The sequence below is a fragment of the Chelonoidis abingdonii genome, chromosome 2 (assembly GCF_003597395.2).
Source record: "Chelonoidis abingdonii isolate Lonesome George chromosome 2, CheloAbing_2.0, whole genome shotgun sequence".
Lineage (NCBI taxonomy): Eukaryota > Metazoa > Chordata > Testudines > Testudinidae > Chelonoidis > Chelonoidis abingdonii.
This window is the reverse complement of record NC_133770.1, coordinates 50352196-50367797: the sequence shown is the minus strand read 5'-3', so window position 1 is coordinate 50367797 and position 15602 is coordinate 50352196. Positions and strand designations below refer to the sequence as shown.

Genomic DNA, 15602 nt, shown 5'->3' with positions numbered 1-15602 from the left:
TCCCAACTCTGGATGCTGCTATGGAAAAATCAAAGCATGGGATTGGCACACAGGCAAAAATGTGAAACACGAAGCATTTGCTTCCTGTGAATTTCAGAGAGCAAACCAATACAACATTCATATTGCTGCTTGAATACAGGAATCAAGCTTGCCAATAGTAGAGAAAATCATTACACATGTTGTATATGGAGAATAAAGCCTGGGCTACACTAGCGAGGGGGTTCAAACTAAGATACACAACTTCAGCTACTCTATAGCTGAAGTCAAAGTATCTTAGTTCGAATTACCTGACCGCCTTCACAGCGGCAAGTTGACTGGCGCAGCTCCCCATTGACTGCTTACTCCTCCTGCCAAGGTGGAGTACGGGCATCGATTAGCAGATCAATTTATCGCATCCAGATGAGACATGATAAATTGATTCCCAATACATCGAACCCTACCCGCCAATCCAGCAGGTAGTATAGACGTACCCTAAGTGTACACAAATTCCATTGAAGGTCAAAGAGCAGCAACTTCGCAACTTTTGAAAACGTTTCCCCTTTTAAGAGTGTTCACATAGTGCATTTAGCAACATATGCCTCTTTCCTGGATTCATGCTATCCCTTACGTCACTTGAATGTGACCTCAGAAGCGGACTGACTGAATCTCAATTTTGTGTAATTTAAATGTAAGATGCATTATGCATCTATCATTTAAATTATGCTAAAAGCTGGGATACCTAGAAGTGAGTGACGGGAAAATAAACCCCATGTATTATACAAAATGCTACATTTTTGTTTCATTTTACTCTGTATCTAAATGAGGAAAAAACATGTACTGCATACAAAGACCAATGTTTTTAAAAGTTAAGCATTTAAATCTGTATTTAGGGACCAAAACAGAATACAAGACTTGATTTTCAAAAATACTAACCAGCCTAACTCCTAATGATTTCAGTGGAGCTGCTGGTACTCAGTCCTTTAAAAATCAGTAAATTTTTATTTAAGTGCCTTAATGTGAACTTTGATGCCTGGCTTTATCCACACGCATTTGAATATTTTGGCCTCAGGTTTCTGTCTTTGAGCCAGTTCTTTCTAGCAATCCATAGTGAGTTTGCTAGACTAAATATAGACATGTATGTTTCCTAGTATATCCTGCTCATTCAGCACGTACAGTGCATGAGGTGCATTTAAAAATTCATTTCTGTTACCAGTTCCAGTGGTATTTCCAATTTTAAGTATATAGAATATCACTAGAATGAACATCTTTAATACTGGAATTAATTTGCAAGTGTTTCTACTCTACAACACTACAAATCCCAACCAAGATCCCCAATCCCAATTTAGTATCTCTATAGCACACAAAACCAAACCAATGGATTTGAATGCACTTCAACTTGGGGAGAGTGGAGGGAGTAGAGACAGGCCAGAGATACAATATCCAGATCTGAATCTAAACTTTCCCAAAGTCAAAGTGTTCTGATTCAGTCTATAACAGACAGCTATTAGAACTAAGTGATTTAGGAGCCTGAGTCCTATTTTCAAAAGTGAAAAATCAATGGGATTTAGTTTTCCAAGTAAAACCATGTGAATAATTGATTTTTCTATTTACTCGGCATTTGAACAATTTGTGGGGGAAATCATTTTGGATCAACTTGAAATGAATTTTTTCCAAATGTTCAGAAAACTGAAAACTTGAAAAAAAAATAGTTTAGGGTCAAAAGAAATTTTTGTTTCGTTTTTGAATTTTTTAAAACTTTTTAAAAATTAATAACGTTGAAGTAAACTTCCAAATGGAACCTCATTGCAATTTGAACAATTGAATCGTTTCATTTGAAGGTGCTGTTTTTTTTTAAATGAAAAAACTTGGTGAACTTGACACAAATTTGCAAAATGTCTGACAACCTGAATTTTCATTCTTGCAGTGAAAAAAGTTTCAACCAAAATACTTCACCCAGCTCTACTTCCAAGTTCCTAAAACATATCTAAAAACAAGATTTAAGACACTTTTGAGAATTTTACCAAGATTTCAGATGCAGGTTTTGGTCAATATCTATTAAAATGAATGTAAAGATTTTCTGACCTGTTGGTTTGTTAACTCCAAGGAATCCAGCTTGTCCTAGAGTTTTAAATACTTTGTGTGCTGGAAACTGTCCTTCTTCTTCCCATTTGTCCACAAATGGGTTAATCTCCTTGTCAATAATCTGCATTTGGAAAACAAAGGCATTCTTAAATCAAAGAGGTTTCTATAGAAACTGTGAATGCTTTGGAGATTAATTTTAAATAGATATGATTTTTTCTACTTTAGCTTTAAATACTGTATTGTGAAAGAAATAAAAAAATGTTTAACACAGAATGGCACTAGTAACATTTTGAAAACGTTTGAGTTTGCTTTCTGCTGGATATATTTATCTCCATGGCTTAAAGTTGATGTCCATTAAAATTGCAAATAAGGGCATGATACAAATGTAAATCCATTCTTTTAGAAAGTATAAATATTGACTGCATGAGGAGTTTTTATGAAACAAAAAACCCTAGAACCCAAGAGAAATGGAAACCATCCCTATTTTTGCTACATCCAAATTAGTTTTTACATGGCATTATGAAGGAAGACTTACAGCAACCTCAGGTGATTAACTTTCACGTGAAGGATGCAAATTACCTGGACTGGCTATGCACAACGATTTCATACACTACAAATAAAAGCGACGACAAAGGCCAAGCCACAAATGAAGACAGCCATGGAGAGGGGTCAAAATGGCTAAACTAACCAATCAGTCAAAAAGGAATTCCTTGCCTAACTTGACCTAGACCCATGGTCCCTGTTAGTCTGCAGAATTCTGGCTCTTGTTCCTATTCCATGGTATACATCCCATGTAGAGAAGGACATTCAGACTCGCATCTGCTAATGAAATCCCAGCATGGGGTGCCCACACTCTCTACATCCCAGATACAAGCTTAGTGCTATTAGCTCTTAAATAAAACCAGTGAAAGGGATACACATGCAAAAATGGGATTGGGGTGAAGGAGATGGAAATACATTGGGCCAGCTCCTAGTTCATGCTCAGGCCTATTTGTATTATGGAGTCTAAATGGGCAGCTGAGGACTCTCCTAGCATTGGAAAATCCTCGACTGGCATAGAGCCAACATAGCCAGCTCCACACTACCCACTCACATTGTAGCATGCATGGTTGGGTTGTGACCAGATCAGCAATCCCTGCCAATGCCCAGTCTAAAAAATGGCCCAGAGTGGTCTCTCATGAGCTAGCAAAATTTGAAGCAGCGTTCAAACTGTTCTAAATTATGCAGGTGTAATTGAGGATGGGGCACAAGCCACTTTTGCTCCTCCACCAGGTACACCTGAAGATTGAGCACATTAAATATCACACATAGGTAAAATCACAGCTGTGAAAAATGTATCGCGGACCACAAAATCAGACCTGTCCCATGAAATCTAGATATTGGAGGGGTTGGGCAGGGCTGTGGGCGCCCCAGCTAGGGGTCTCCTACTGTGCCCTGGCTATAGCTGCTAGTGCCCTTCAAGCAGGGGAGGAACAGGACTTATTCTTCCCCTGAACAGCTGCTCTCAGGGAGAGATCAGACCCACCCCCAGGTACCTATCCTGGAGCTTCCTGAAGCTGCAGGAGGTTACTGGAGGTGGAATTGGGTTTGCTTTCCCCTGTGTTGCTGAGAACATCCTGCAGCTGCATGAGGTACCCGAAAGTGAGTCTGCTCTCCCTCAGAGAGCAGCCGCGCAAGGGAAGAGCAAGTCCTGTCCCTCCCCAGCCCGGCCAGGACTAGCAGCTAGGAGCCCGTGGCTGGGGCGCTCCCAGCAGCATGGGGGAGATCAGACCCACCTCCACCTCTGGGAATCTCCTCTAGCTGCAGGAAGCTGCAGGCTGATGCTTTCAGAGCCCAGCTCTGAAGGCAGTGCAGAAGTGAGGGTAACAATCCCACGACCCCTCTACAACAGCTTTGTGACCACTCCATGACTTCCTTTTGGCTGGGAACCCCATGGATACGACAGCATGAAATTTCAGATGTAAATATCTGAAAATGTGAAAATGACTAATTTGCAAATCCTATGGCCATGAAATTGAGTAGAATGGAGTATGAATTTTGTAGAGCCCTACAAATAAAAGGTCCAAATTAAACACACACACTTTGGAATAAAAAAGTTGTACTATTTTTAATAAGGATAAAGACAGATTTTTAATCCATGAAGGAGATTTTACTCCTCTCCAAGATAATGTTGTATTATAATATACACTTTATTTATTATTCCAGGTGTTTACCTTCCCAGTCTTTTGTTCAAACCAAATAAATAAGCCCTGTGGTGATAACTAATTCTTAATCTGGAAATAAATACTTACTGCTTCCCAAATCGCTAGGCTGAGAAGGAAGGGACCCTGTGGAGTTTCATTTTGAGAGATCTAGTTTTTGTACAGTCTAAAGAGAATTTCAGCCCATCCACACCGGCTTCCTGCTCTACAATTGGCCAAGGAACACTGGATACCTCACATCAGGCAGCAAAAATTATTATTTCACTCCTAACACCATATTCTGAGAAACAATTACATTGGATTTTAATTTATTCAGTTATTTATAATCTCTCTCATAGTGAACATTGTCAATCACACAATTAACAATAACAAAAATAAACTGCACGTTCCTCTTCCCATGTTGTATCTAGGACAGACTTCCACTATGTTTATAAATTTTAATTCCAGATGCTTAAATACTCAAGATATAGACCCTTAATGTTGAGTTTGCTGTAGCAAAGTATGATTTTTTTATTAATAGTGTTCTTTGTTTGTGAGACTTCACTTGATAGTGTCCAGGAAAATGACTGGAAGCGACTACTAACTATGAACAGAAATCTACCCTAATGTTTTGATGGAGCTCAGCAAAAGTAGGAAGTGGATGTACTAGAAGTGTTCCCTGTGTACTATAGCCATTGGGACTGAGTCCAGTGTTGCAGCCATCTGCATGTATTAGCAGTCAGTCAAGTCAACGGAATGATTGCAGCATCAAACTTATTTACATTTTCCATCAGCTTTGCAGAGTTTAACTGTTTGTCCTCTCCTGCTCGTTTTTTGACCTCGAGTTATAGCTACAAGTATGAAACAGGAACAAAGTAAATTGATGTCTGAAAACAGTGTGATACAGTTTCACCAAATATCACAGATCGCTCCTGCCTGACACCATCTTGGAGCTGTAAACAACATAGCTGCACAAATCAAAAATAGTGTATTCTACTAACGTTTGGGATAAGTAAGACTCATTTTCCAGATTCTAGTAGCATCTCTTTTCCACCATTTGCCATACCCCATTACAAATGTCTGTATCTATGATAATGTGTTTTCACTGTATTGTCCCAAGACTTGGCTTCTTGTCATTTGTGGAGGAGGTCACAAGGTTCTTACGGGAGGTCGTGAGCTGTCAGCCTCCCTGCTTTGCCTCCAGCATTTATAATGGTGTTAAATATATAAAAAGTGTTTTTAATTTATGGGGAGGGGGGTCACACTCAGAGGCTTGCTGTGAAAGAGGTCACCAGTAGAAAAGTTTGAGAACCACTGCAGTACAGCTACTGGTATTTAATGTAAAAACTATTCAAACAAGTATCAAGGGCTCAACAAAATTTCCTAGACGGCCATCACCATTTTTATTGTACCAGGGCATTATTAATTCATTTAAAACCACCAATAAATAAGTGTTTCTTGTGGTTTTGATTACACAGAATATGGAGTACTTTCCTTGCTCAGATGTTCAGGATAACCCTAACTGTTCATAAAAACTTCTGGAGTGCAGCACTGACTTTCTGAACTTGGAAGTCAGACCTATCGATATGTTGCATTAGCAATGTGATGGACTAAGCAGTGAAGCTATAACCCAGAACATCCCTACATTTGACATACATTCATGGAAGAGTGTCTAATGGGAGGAAGACTCTGCATGTTGCTATTTCATGGAGTTTAACTTAATTGCTTTTTGAGAGGGGGTTGCCTTCCTACCAAACAAGCAGTGGGTTTCGCCTTAAGAAACTGCAGAGCCAAGGGATTCCACATGAAGCAGAGAGTCTCGGGGCCTCAGATCATACACTCCTAGGCCATCTGGCCATGGCTTCCCCTGAGATCCCCCTTAAAAACAGTCCTCTGGCATATAGGAGCTCTTTAAAAAAAAAAACAACAAGATGGGTCCATACTACCATTTCCAGAAAATCTCTGGAGCTCGGGGGGAGGGAGGGTACTATTAGCAATCTCCTCAGACCCCTTCCCAGCCGGATGCTTCCTTCCAGACAGCCCTCTTTGGGATTCCAGGAATACAGTGTGGTTCTGTGGCGGTCCTCTTCTATGTGAGAAAGGCAAAATGCACGTATGGAAGACCCTTTTTACAGGCATATGGGCAGCAGGAAGTTAATCTGTGCCTATGATTCTGTATTTGCCTGTCTAGCCAAAAGTATGAAATGGCATCTCTGTACATGCATCTATAGTGAATGTAAATGCTTCAAAGACAGCTATCTGAGTAATGGACTTCAGGATTAGGCCCAATGATTAAAGACGTCTGTGTACCCTTTTGAACTGTCACCAGGAGGCTCTTGAGAAACAGGCCAAGAAAACATTTTCCATGGGAAGACAGGTTTAATTGGAAAAAGGCCATTTTAAGTGCAGACATCTGTTCCATGACCTTGTGAAAGATAATTGGCACAAATAAAGCCATTCAACAATTATATTTTAAAAGAAGATCTAAAAGAGAGCAAAAAAATAACTATTATAATTTTCAATTTAGATTTTTCCAAATTATTACTATCTTTCACCTCTACAAATCCAAAACTGCCCAATTTTAAAATTATAATCTGGAAGGGATTCCCTCTAAATTCTAAATATTTTTAAAGCTACAATCAAGAAACTAAATAATAATGTGTGGGTGGTACCCAAAAATATGAAGGCAACAGAATAGAAATAACAGCTAATGACCCCAACTCAGGAAAGGATTTAAGCATCTGCCCAACTTTAAAATAAAAAAGACAAGTTACCTTTTCTGTAACTGGTGTTCTTCGAGATGTGTTTCTCATGTCTATTCCACAATGGGTGTGCATGCTCGCTACGTGCACCAGTGCCATAAGTTTTTCCCCTAGCAGTACCCGTAGGGGAGCACCCCTAGCAATCCCTGTAGTGGCGCCTCTATGGAATGGTATAAGGAGCACTGCGCGTTCCCCCTACCCTCAGTTCCTTCTTACCAGACAACTCCAACACAGGGGAAGGAGGGCGGGATGTGGAATGGACATAAGCAACACATCTTGAAGAACACCAGTTACGGAAAAGGTAACTGTCTTTTCTTCTTCAAGTGATTGCTCATGTGCATTCTACAATAGGTGATTCCAATCTATGTCTGCTGGAGGTGAGTAAGAGTTCACAGACTCTCGAGACAGAGTACAGCTTTGCTGAACCCGGTGTCCTCCCTAGTTTGGGAGACGATCACATAATGCAAGATGAACATGTGAACCGAAGACCATGTGGCAGCCCTGCAAATGTCCTGAATGGCCTGCGCCCTAGTTGAGTGCACCCTCAGGATCAGCAGCGGGGGGACTCCCGCCAGGTTGTAACAGGTATGTATACACGACATGATCCAGTTGGAGAGCCGCTGAGTGGACATCGGCCGACCCATCATGTGTTTGGCCAAGGCGACGAACAGCTGCGGGGACTTCCGGAACAGCTTTGTATGTTCCAGGTAAAAGGCCAGAGCCCGTCTAACATCCAGCATGTGGAGGAGGCACTCCCCACTGCACGCATGCAGTTTGGGACAGAGCACCAGCAGGAAGATGTCCTGATCCCTGTGGTAGGTGGAGACCACCTTGGGAGGAACGAAGGATGTAGTCAGAGCTGGACCTTATCCTTATGGAACACCGTGTACGGGGGTTCGGAGGTCAGGGCCCAGAGCTCTGAGACCCACCTAGCTGATGTGATCACCATCAGGAAGGCTACCTTCCATGAGAGGTGTGACCAGGAGCATGTAGCCAGCAGCTCAAATGGGGGACCCGTCAACCAGGCCAGCACCAAGTTCAGGTCCCACTGTGGGACCGGGAGCCTAATGTATGGGAAGAGATGATCCATTCCCTTAAGAAATTGGCCAGTCATAGCATGGGAGAATACCGTGTGTCCCTGCACCGGCTGGTGGAAGGCCAATATGGCCACCAAGTGCACCTTGATAGACGAGGGCATTAGGCCTTGGGCTTTAGGGTCATAGACTCATAGACTTTAAGGTCAGAAGGGACCATTATGATTGTCTAGTCTGACCTCCTGCACAACACAGGCCACAGAATCTCACCCACTCACTCCCGCAACAAACCCCTAACCTATATCTGGGCCACTGAAGTCCTCAAATAATGGTTTAAAGACTTATAGGTGCAAAGAATCCTCCAGCAAGTGACCTGTGCCTCACGCCCCACGCTCCAGAGGAAGGCAAAAAAAACCCAGGGCCTCTGCCAATCTACCCTGGCGGAAAATTCCTTCCCAACCCCAAATATGGCAATCAGCTAAACCCTGGGAATGGGGGCAAGACTCACTAGCCAGACACCCAGGAAAGAATTCTTTGTAGTAACTTAGATCACACCCCATATAACATCCCATCACAGGCCATTGGGCATATTTACCACTAATAGTCAAAGATCAATTAATTGCCAAAATTAGACTATCCCATCATATCATCCCCTCCAAAAACTTATCAAGCTTAGTCTTGCAGCCAGATATGTCTTTTGTCTCCACTGCTCCCCTTGGAAGGGTGTTCCAGAATTTTACTCCTTTGATGGTCAGAAACCTTCATCTAATTTCAAGTCAAATGGTGAAGGAGGTAGTCTAAAATGAGTTGGATCAGAGCAGCCATGGGCGAAATGCCACGATCAGCTTCCCACCTTGAAAACTAAGACCACTTCGCCAGGTAGGCCTGACGTATGGAGGGCCATATGCTTTCCAGGAGGACACGCTGAACCCCTTCCAAGCACATCCTCTTCTCCTGGCCTAACCATTGAGGAATGATGCTGTGCGGTGGAGTGCCACTAGGTTGGGGTGGAGGAGGCGGCCCTGATCCTGGGAGAGCAGGTCCGGACGGGACGTGAACAGCCATGGTAGGGCGACTGCCAGGCTCGTGAGAGTCCCATACCAATGTTGCCTGGGTCATGCCAGGATGATCAGGAGGACCCAGGCCCTGTCCGTTCTTATCTTCTCCAAGACCTTGCCGATCAACGGGATCAGGGGGAAGGCATAGAGAAGCTGGCCCAACCAGGACAGGAGGAAGGCACTGGAGATGGTGCCTGTGCCCAACCCTCCCCCCACCCCAGAGCAGAAGCGGGGGCACCAGCGGTTCTGCTGTGTCACAAACACGTCCACCTGGGGAGTTTCCCCCTTTTGGAAAATCCTGTGCACCACCTCTGGGTGTAGTGACCACTCGTGCTGAGAGGAGAAGTCTCAGCTCAGGCGATCCGCCCACAAGTTCCAGGCACCCAATAAGTGGTGGGCTTCCAGGCAAATATCGTGGGCTATACAGAAGTCCCACAGCTTGAGGGCTTCCTGGCAGAGGAGCTGGCCCCACCTTGCCTGTTGATGTAAAACATAGAGGCCATGTTGTCTGTAAGATCCCTGACCACATTGCCCTCTAGGTGCGAGCAGAAAGCCACACATGCCAGAAGAACCGCCCTGAGCTCCTTGACATTTGTACATAGGGCAAGGTCCTGCACAGACCACAGACCTTGGGTCTAAACATTCCCCACGTGGGCTCCCCACCCCAGGTCTGACATGTCCAACACTAGCTCCACTGATGGGGTCCTGCCCCTGAATGGGACCCCGTGGAACATGTTCACCGGGGAGGACCACCACTGTATAGAGATGATCACCGTTTCAGGCACAGTAAGGACTTTTTCCATCCTGTCTCTGGACTGGGAGAACACCGAGGCCAACCAGAGCTGGAGGGGCCTCATCCTGAGTCTGGCGTGGTGAACCACATATGTGCACACTGACATGTGACCGAGGAGCTGGAAGCACCCTCTGGCTGAGGTCATGGGGAACTGCGTGATTGTGCCGATGAGCTCCCTTAAGGTCTCGAACCTGTCCAGTGGGAGGGAGGCCCTGGCCAATGTCATGTCCAGGACTGCCCCAATAAACTCTATGCATTGCTCCGGGACTAACGTGGACTTGGTGTCATTTACCAACAGGCCCAGAGTGGCGCACGTGGACAGGAGGAGTGCCACGTGATCTCACACCTGCAACCTGGAGCTGCCCTTGACCAGCCAGTCATCGAAACAGGGGAAGATCTGGACCCTGCGACATCTGAGGTAGGCTGCTACCACTGACATGCACTTTGTGAATACCCTGGGAGCAGTGGACAGGCCAAACGGGAGAACCGTAAGTTGGTAATGTTCCTGCCCAACCGTGAAATGGAGGAAACGTCTGTGCCCCTCAAATATGTGAATATGGAAGTACGCATCTTGCAGATCGAGGGTGGTGTACCAGTCCCCAGGATCCAGGGAGGGGATGATGGAGGCCAGAAAGACCATGCAAAACTTGAGCTTTACCATGTACTGGTTCAGGCCTCACAAGTCCAGGATGGCCCTGAGCTCCCCTTTGGCCTTCAAGATAAGGAAATAGCGGGAGTAGAAACCCTTGTGTCTGAACTCCGCTGGTACCACTTCCACCGATCCTAGGCCAAGTAGCTGCCCCACCTCCTGCTTGAGCAGGGACTCGTGAGAGGGCCCCTCACAAGGGATGGGGACGGAGGGTCGGTGGGTGGGGTAGAGGTAAACTGGAGGCTGTAGCCCCAGAAAATGGTGTTGAGGACCCACCAGTCCGAGGTCAGCCACGACTACTCCAGGAGAAAAGCACACAGCCAGTTGGAGAAGGGAAGCTTTATTGCAGGTGGATCCTTGGTATGAACTGGTAAGTTGCTCCCAGGTATCCTGTCAAAACTGACGTTTTCCTGCCTGTTTGCCCATGGAGAGCCTAGGTTGGCGCACAGACCAGGATTGCTTCTGCGGGTGTTTCTTATAGTCCCATGACTTTTTATAATGGGGCTCATATTTAGAGTGGGTGGCCTGGATGGGGGCCTGCTATGGCTTAAACTTGGTCCTGATCGGAGCCGGGACATAGAGGCCAAGGGTCTTAAACGTTGTGTGAGAATCTTTCAGGCCATGCAATTTCATGTCCATCTGTTCCACAAACAGGGCCTTGCCATCCAACAGAATGTTCTGCAAGGAGTTCTGCACCTCGCTGGACAGCCCAGACAGCAGGAGCCACGGCGCCTTCCTCATGGACACCATGGAGGCCATAGACCTTGCAGCAGTATCCGCGGCATCCAACACTGCCTGAAGGGGTGCACTGGTAGCTGCTATACCCTCCTCCACCAGAGCCTTTAACTCCTTCCTGTCATGCTCTTGGAGAGAGTCCTCGAATTTGAGCAGAGCCCCACAAATTGAACTCGTACCTCCCCAGGAGGGCTTGGTGGTTCACCACCCTTAACTGGAAACTCAAGGATGAATAAACCTTTCTCCTGAATAGGTCCAGTCTCCTTGAATCTTTATTTTTAGAAGTAGGGGCTGGTTGGCCCTGTCTCTCCCTGTGGTTGACCAACTCGACCTCCAGAGAGTTGGGGGCAGGGTGGGTGTACAGGTATTCATGCCCCTTGGCAGGCATGAAGTACTTCCGTTCCACCTCTTAGAGATGGAGGGCAAGGAAGCCAGGGTTTGCCACAAGGCATTCAAAATCTTTGCCCCACTTCATGGAGTGGGCGGGCCACCCTGCCCAGTGCCAAGGCCAAAAGGACGTTGAGTCCGAGGGTTCCTCCACACCCTTGGCTTGAAGGTTGAGGCTTGATGTAACCCTTTTCAATAGTTCCTGTTGAGCCTAGAGTCCTCCTGTGGAACAGGTGGAGGAGGGGCCGTAATCGCCTCATTGGGGAGGATGAGGATGGGAGTGCGGTACTCTGTGTACCCACCAGTGCCGGAGGTCCCACCACTTGGTCACCCACCAACTCCTTCCTGCGAGGCTGAGATAGGGAGACCGACAGTCTCTCCGAGGCTCTGGCCACTGAGCGAGCCACCACTGGGCGTTGTGTCGGAAGTCATGGGGCCCATTGGTACCATGGTGCCAGCCAACGAGCCCAGTGCCACTGCACCTGCTGTGGAACCAGCGGAGCAGACTGTTCAGCCTGACTATACTGTCCCATCAACTGACAACTGCAAAGGGAGGCCGTGCTGGCATACGACCTGCTGCTGTTCCAGGTCTGGGAGGAGCAGTGGTGTCGGGAATGGTGCCGACCATGAGACCATGATCCCAGTGTGGAGGAGCAGGAGTACCGCCAGTAGCAGCTGCTCTGCAACCGGCTCCGATGGGTGGATTCGTGACGGCGAGGTGCCAGCGCTTGATGCCTCGGACTGTGGGAGTGGTGCCATGGCAGGGACCTGGAGCGAGACGAAGGAGCGAGACGAAGAATGGGAACGGCATTGGTGCCCATAATGCGATGGGCTACGATAGCCTCTCGGAGATGAGGACCTCTGGTGCTGTCTGTCCTGGTCTTGACGTGGCACACTCTCCTCACGAGGTCTACAGTCCCTCAACGCAGAGCAGTGCCTGGAACTCCTGACAGTCAGTACCCAGCCAACGATGACCGGCGCAGACTGCACATGAGGTGGTCACTGAACGTTCCCTAGACCATGAATGGTACTGAGCAGGCATCAACTGCGGAGATCCAAGCAGTGGCTTGCCTCTGGACTAGGGAGCCTATGGTGGCAGTGCCCCTGGTACTAGCAGAGACGCAATGTCCCGGACCACTTGCAGGGCCTCCTGCATGAAGGGCACCCAGACATCTGGGGAGGTCGGTGTAGAGTGGGCTGGGCTACTCCACTCAACCTGAGTCAGAGACCTGGAGGCCAACAGGGATCGACAACTGCCCAATGTGGGTCTCGTCTCTCCCCTAGTCTTACTCCAGTATATTGGCAGAGAAGACCTCTTCTTAGCTTTTTTGGAGCGTCCCATGGATGGGACGGGAGTGGTGCCGGCTGGTGGAAGGCACTGAAGGGTCACTGCGCACTGATGCTGCCGTGCTTGGTGCCAACTCATAGCGGTGCACCGGAGTCGGGGTCAAGGCCAATTCCATCAGAATGGCTCAGAGCCGAATGCCCCTTTCCTTCTTGGTCTGAGGCTTGAAGGATCTGCAAATCTTGCAGCTATCGCTGAGATGGGCTTCCTCCGCACAGCATAAACAGTCCATGTGCAGATCACTCACTGGCATCGGCCGCTTGCAAGTGTCACATGACTTAAAGCCCAGGGCACAGGGCATGCCCCAACCCGAGCGCACTAAACTACCATATATGCTCATTCATAAGCCGAATATTTCGGTAATAAAATGATGCATCAAAGAGCAGAGAGTCAGCTTATAAATATGTCTACACCAAAATTTGATGATTTTAAACTCTATGGAACCACTGAATTGAATATCTAATACATTGTCATTTTGTTTACCTGGAGCATCTGCAGGCATGGAGCCCCTCAGCTCCCTGTAGCCGAGGACTGAGGTGATAAGAATCAGAGAGGCAAGTGACACTGAGGCAAGTGAATGGTGGCACTGGAAAGTCACTTAGTTGTTGACTGAAGGAGTCCTGATGTGCCTGGTGATGTACTGAGCTTGCAGTAGTAGAGCCTGTGATGTTACAGGGTATGTCTAGACTGCAGCTGGGAGATGCGATTCCCAGCACAGGTAGACAGACTCGCAGATTTTGTGGCATGGGTGGCAGCTCAAGCTAAGCACCCAAGCTGATGGGTTGGGCAGGTTGGACTTGGGAAGCTAGGGTGAGCCGCTGCCCATGCCACAGGTCCACACTACTTTTAGTGTGCTAGCTCAAGCAGAACTAGCTATAAGTCTGCCTGCCTGCACTGGGAATCACACTTCCCAGCTGCAGTCTAGACATACCCAGTGGAGCAACATACAGGAATACAGAGGCTGGGAAGCTGTCACTCCATGAGAGCATGATGCTTTGAAGGTTCAATTCTGAAAAGACTGTAGGGTTGATAGGGGCAGCCCTGGGGTTACTACTGAGGCCTGAGGTATCCCTTTGATATAATGGATGAGAAAGGGGAAGAAAGATGCACAGGCCTGACTCACTGCAATTTTCCTTGCTTTTATTGGAGATGGTTACAGCTGAGTCTCAGCTTCCAGAGGAACTGTAGGATTTGAAGACTTACCTGTGCTAACAGCAATGGGAGCTGGAGTGGAAAGGTCAATTTATATTCTTACAAATAAATAATTATAATTAATGAATAATAATACAATGCCATAAAACTCTTATCATTCCTTTGGACATCATCAGCTATGCTGATACCCCAACAGTAAACAGAAGAATGCTAAAGAAATGCAACAGAATGCAATGATCAGCAAATGCTGGAACAAACTGTTAGTGAATTAAATTGTATTTTCTAATTCTAAAAGAAAAAATAAAGAAGGAAAAACCCTAACGTAATATACCTCATGATTTATATTTCATAAAAACATATTTTCAGAGCAAGACACACACAACAGATCCTGTAATAAGGGTCATGTAATTTCTTCCTCTCCATTCATACAGCAATAATTGGACAGAGTTCTCTTTAAACTATTTAGTATCCTCCTTTCTACTGCTGCATGTTTCATTATACTGTACATAAAGTATAATTCTGATTACTGTTGCAGAAGTTAAAATACTGCAAATCTCCTTTTTGTTCCCATACTTCAAATTTATAAAAATAAATAAAAAGTCCAGATTGTGAAACCCAAAAACTCACTAACGATTTTAGGCACTTCAATTGCCAACTCAATTTTACTACTACTATGAATCAATTTCCAGTATTTAAGATACATCCTTGTGTGCAAGACACTGCCACTCTATCAAGCACACTATTACTGACAAATTGCTTACTTTGTCATAATAGCGACTGGATAGCGTAGTGGTTAAGAGTGCCGCCCTTTGATACGGGAGACCGCCCTTTGATACGAGAGACTGGGGTTCAAATCCCGGTTAGTACCCAACTTTCCAGTAGGGGGCCCTTGGGCAAAAGACCCCCTAACGCTTCACCTGCCTACCTCAAATATGAGAGTGACACGAACTAGGAGAGTCATGCCGGCTTGGACGTCGACCGGATTAACAAGGTCCGCACCAGATGTTGAGGAACCAGGACAATCTGACGATAAGTGGGCTACTGGAACAAACCATTCATGGATGAGACAAGAGAACCTGGAATTGATGGAATGCTACTACAACAGTAGACTTAATGAGAGGGGATGTATGAGGGGACTATGGATGGACAAAAGACCTACATCCACATTTACTGAGAAACAGCTAGTTACCCAACGCTTCAACATAGTAAACAGGAAGCTTCTCTCACAGCTTGAGATAGCCCACACCTGAACCTGAAACTTCACTGCCACCCCCTCCATCGCAGAGCACAGCAGCTGATATGAGGCATAAGACCATGGAGAAACTAGCTATAGTCAATCTTCAAGACTGATTACCAAGGCTCAGTGGAGGAGTACCATCAGATAGTATGTTAGAAGATGCCAATAGAGCCCTCATGACAATCCCTACTACCACCATAACTCAAACC

General features: G+C 46.1%; 1 protein-coding gene across 1 annotated transcript in view; it reads right to left on the bottom strand.

Moving 5' to 3' along the window:
- The window catches only part of LOC116827644 (putative acyl-CoA dehydrogenase 6), a 160220-nt gene that overhangs the window by 121190 nt on the left and 23428 nt on the right, over nucleotides 1-15602 (bottom strand). Inside the window, 1 exon segment of the mRNA XM_032785372.2 lies at nucleotides 2062-2182. Coding sequence (XP_032641263.1) covers nucleotides 2062-2182 — 121 coding nt within the window.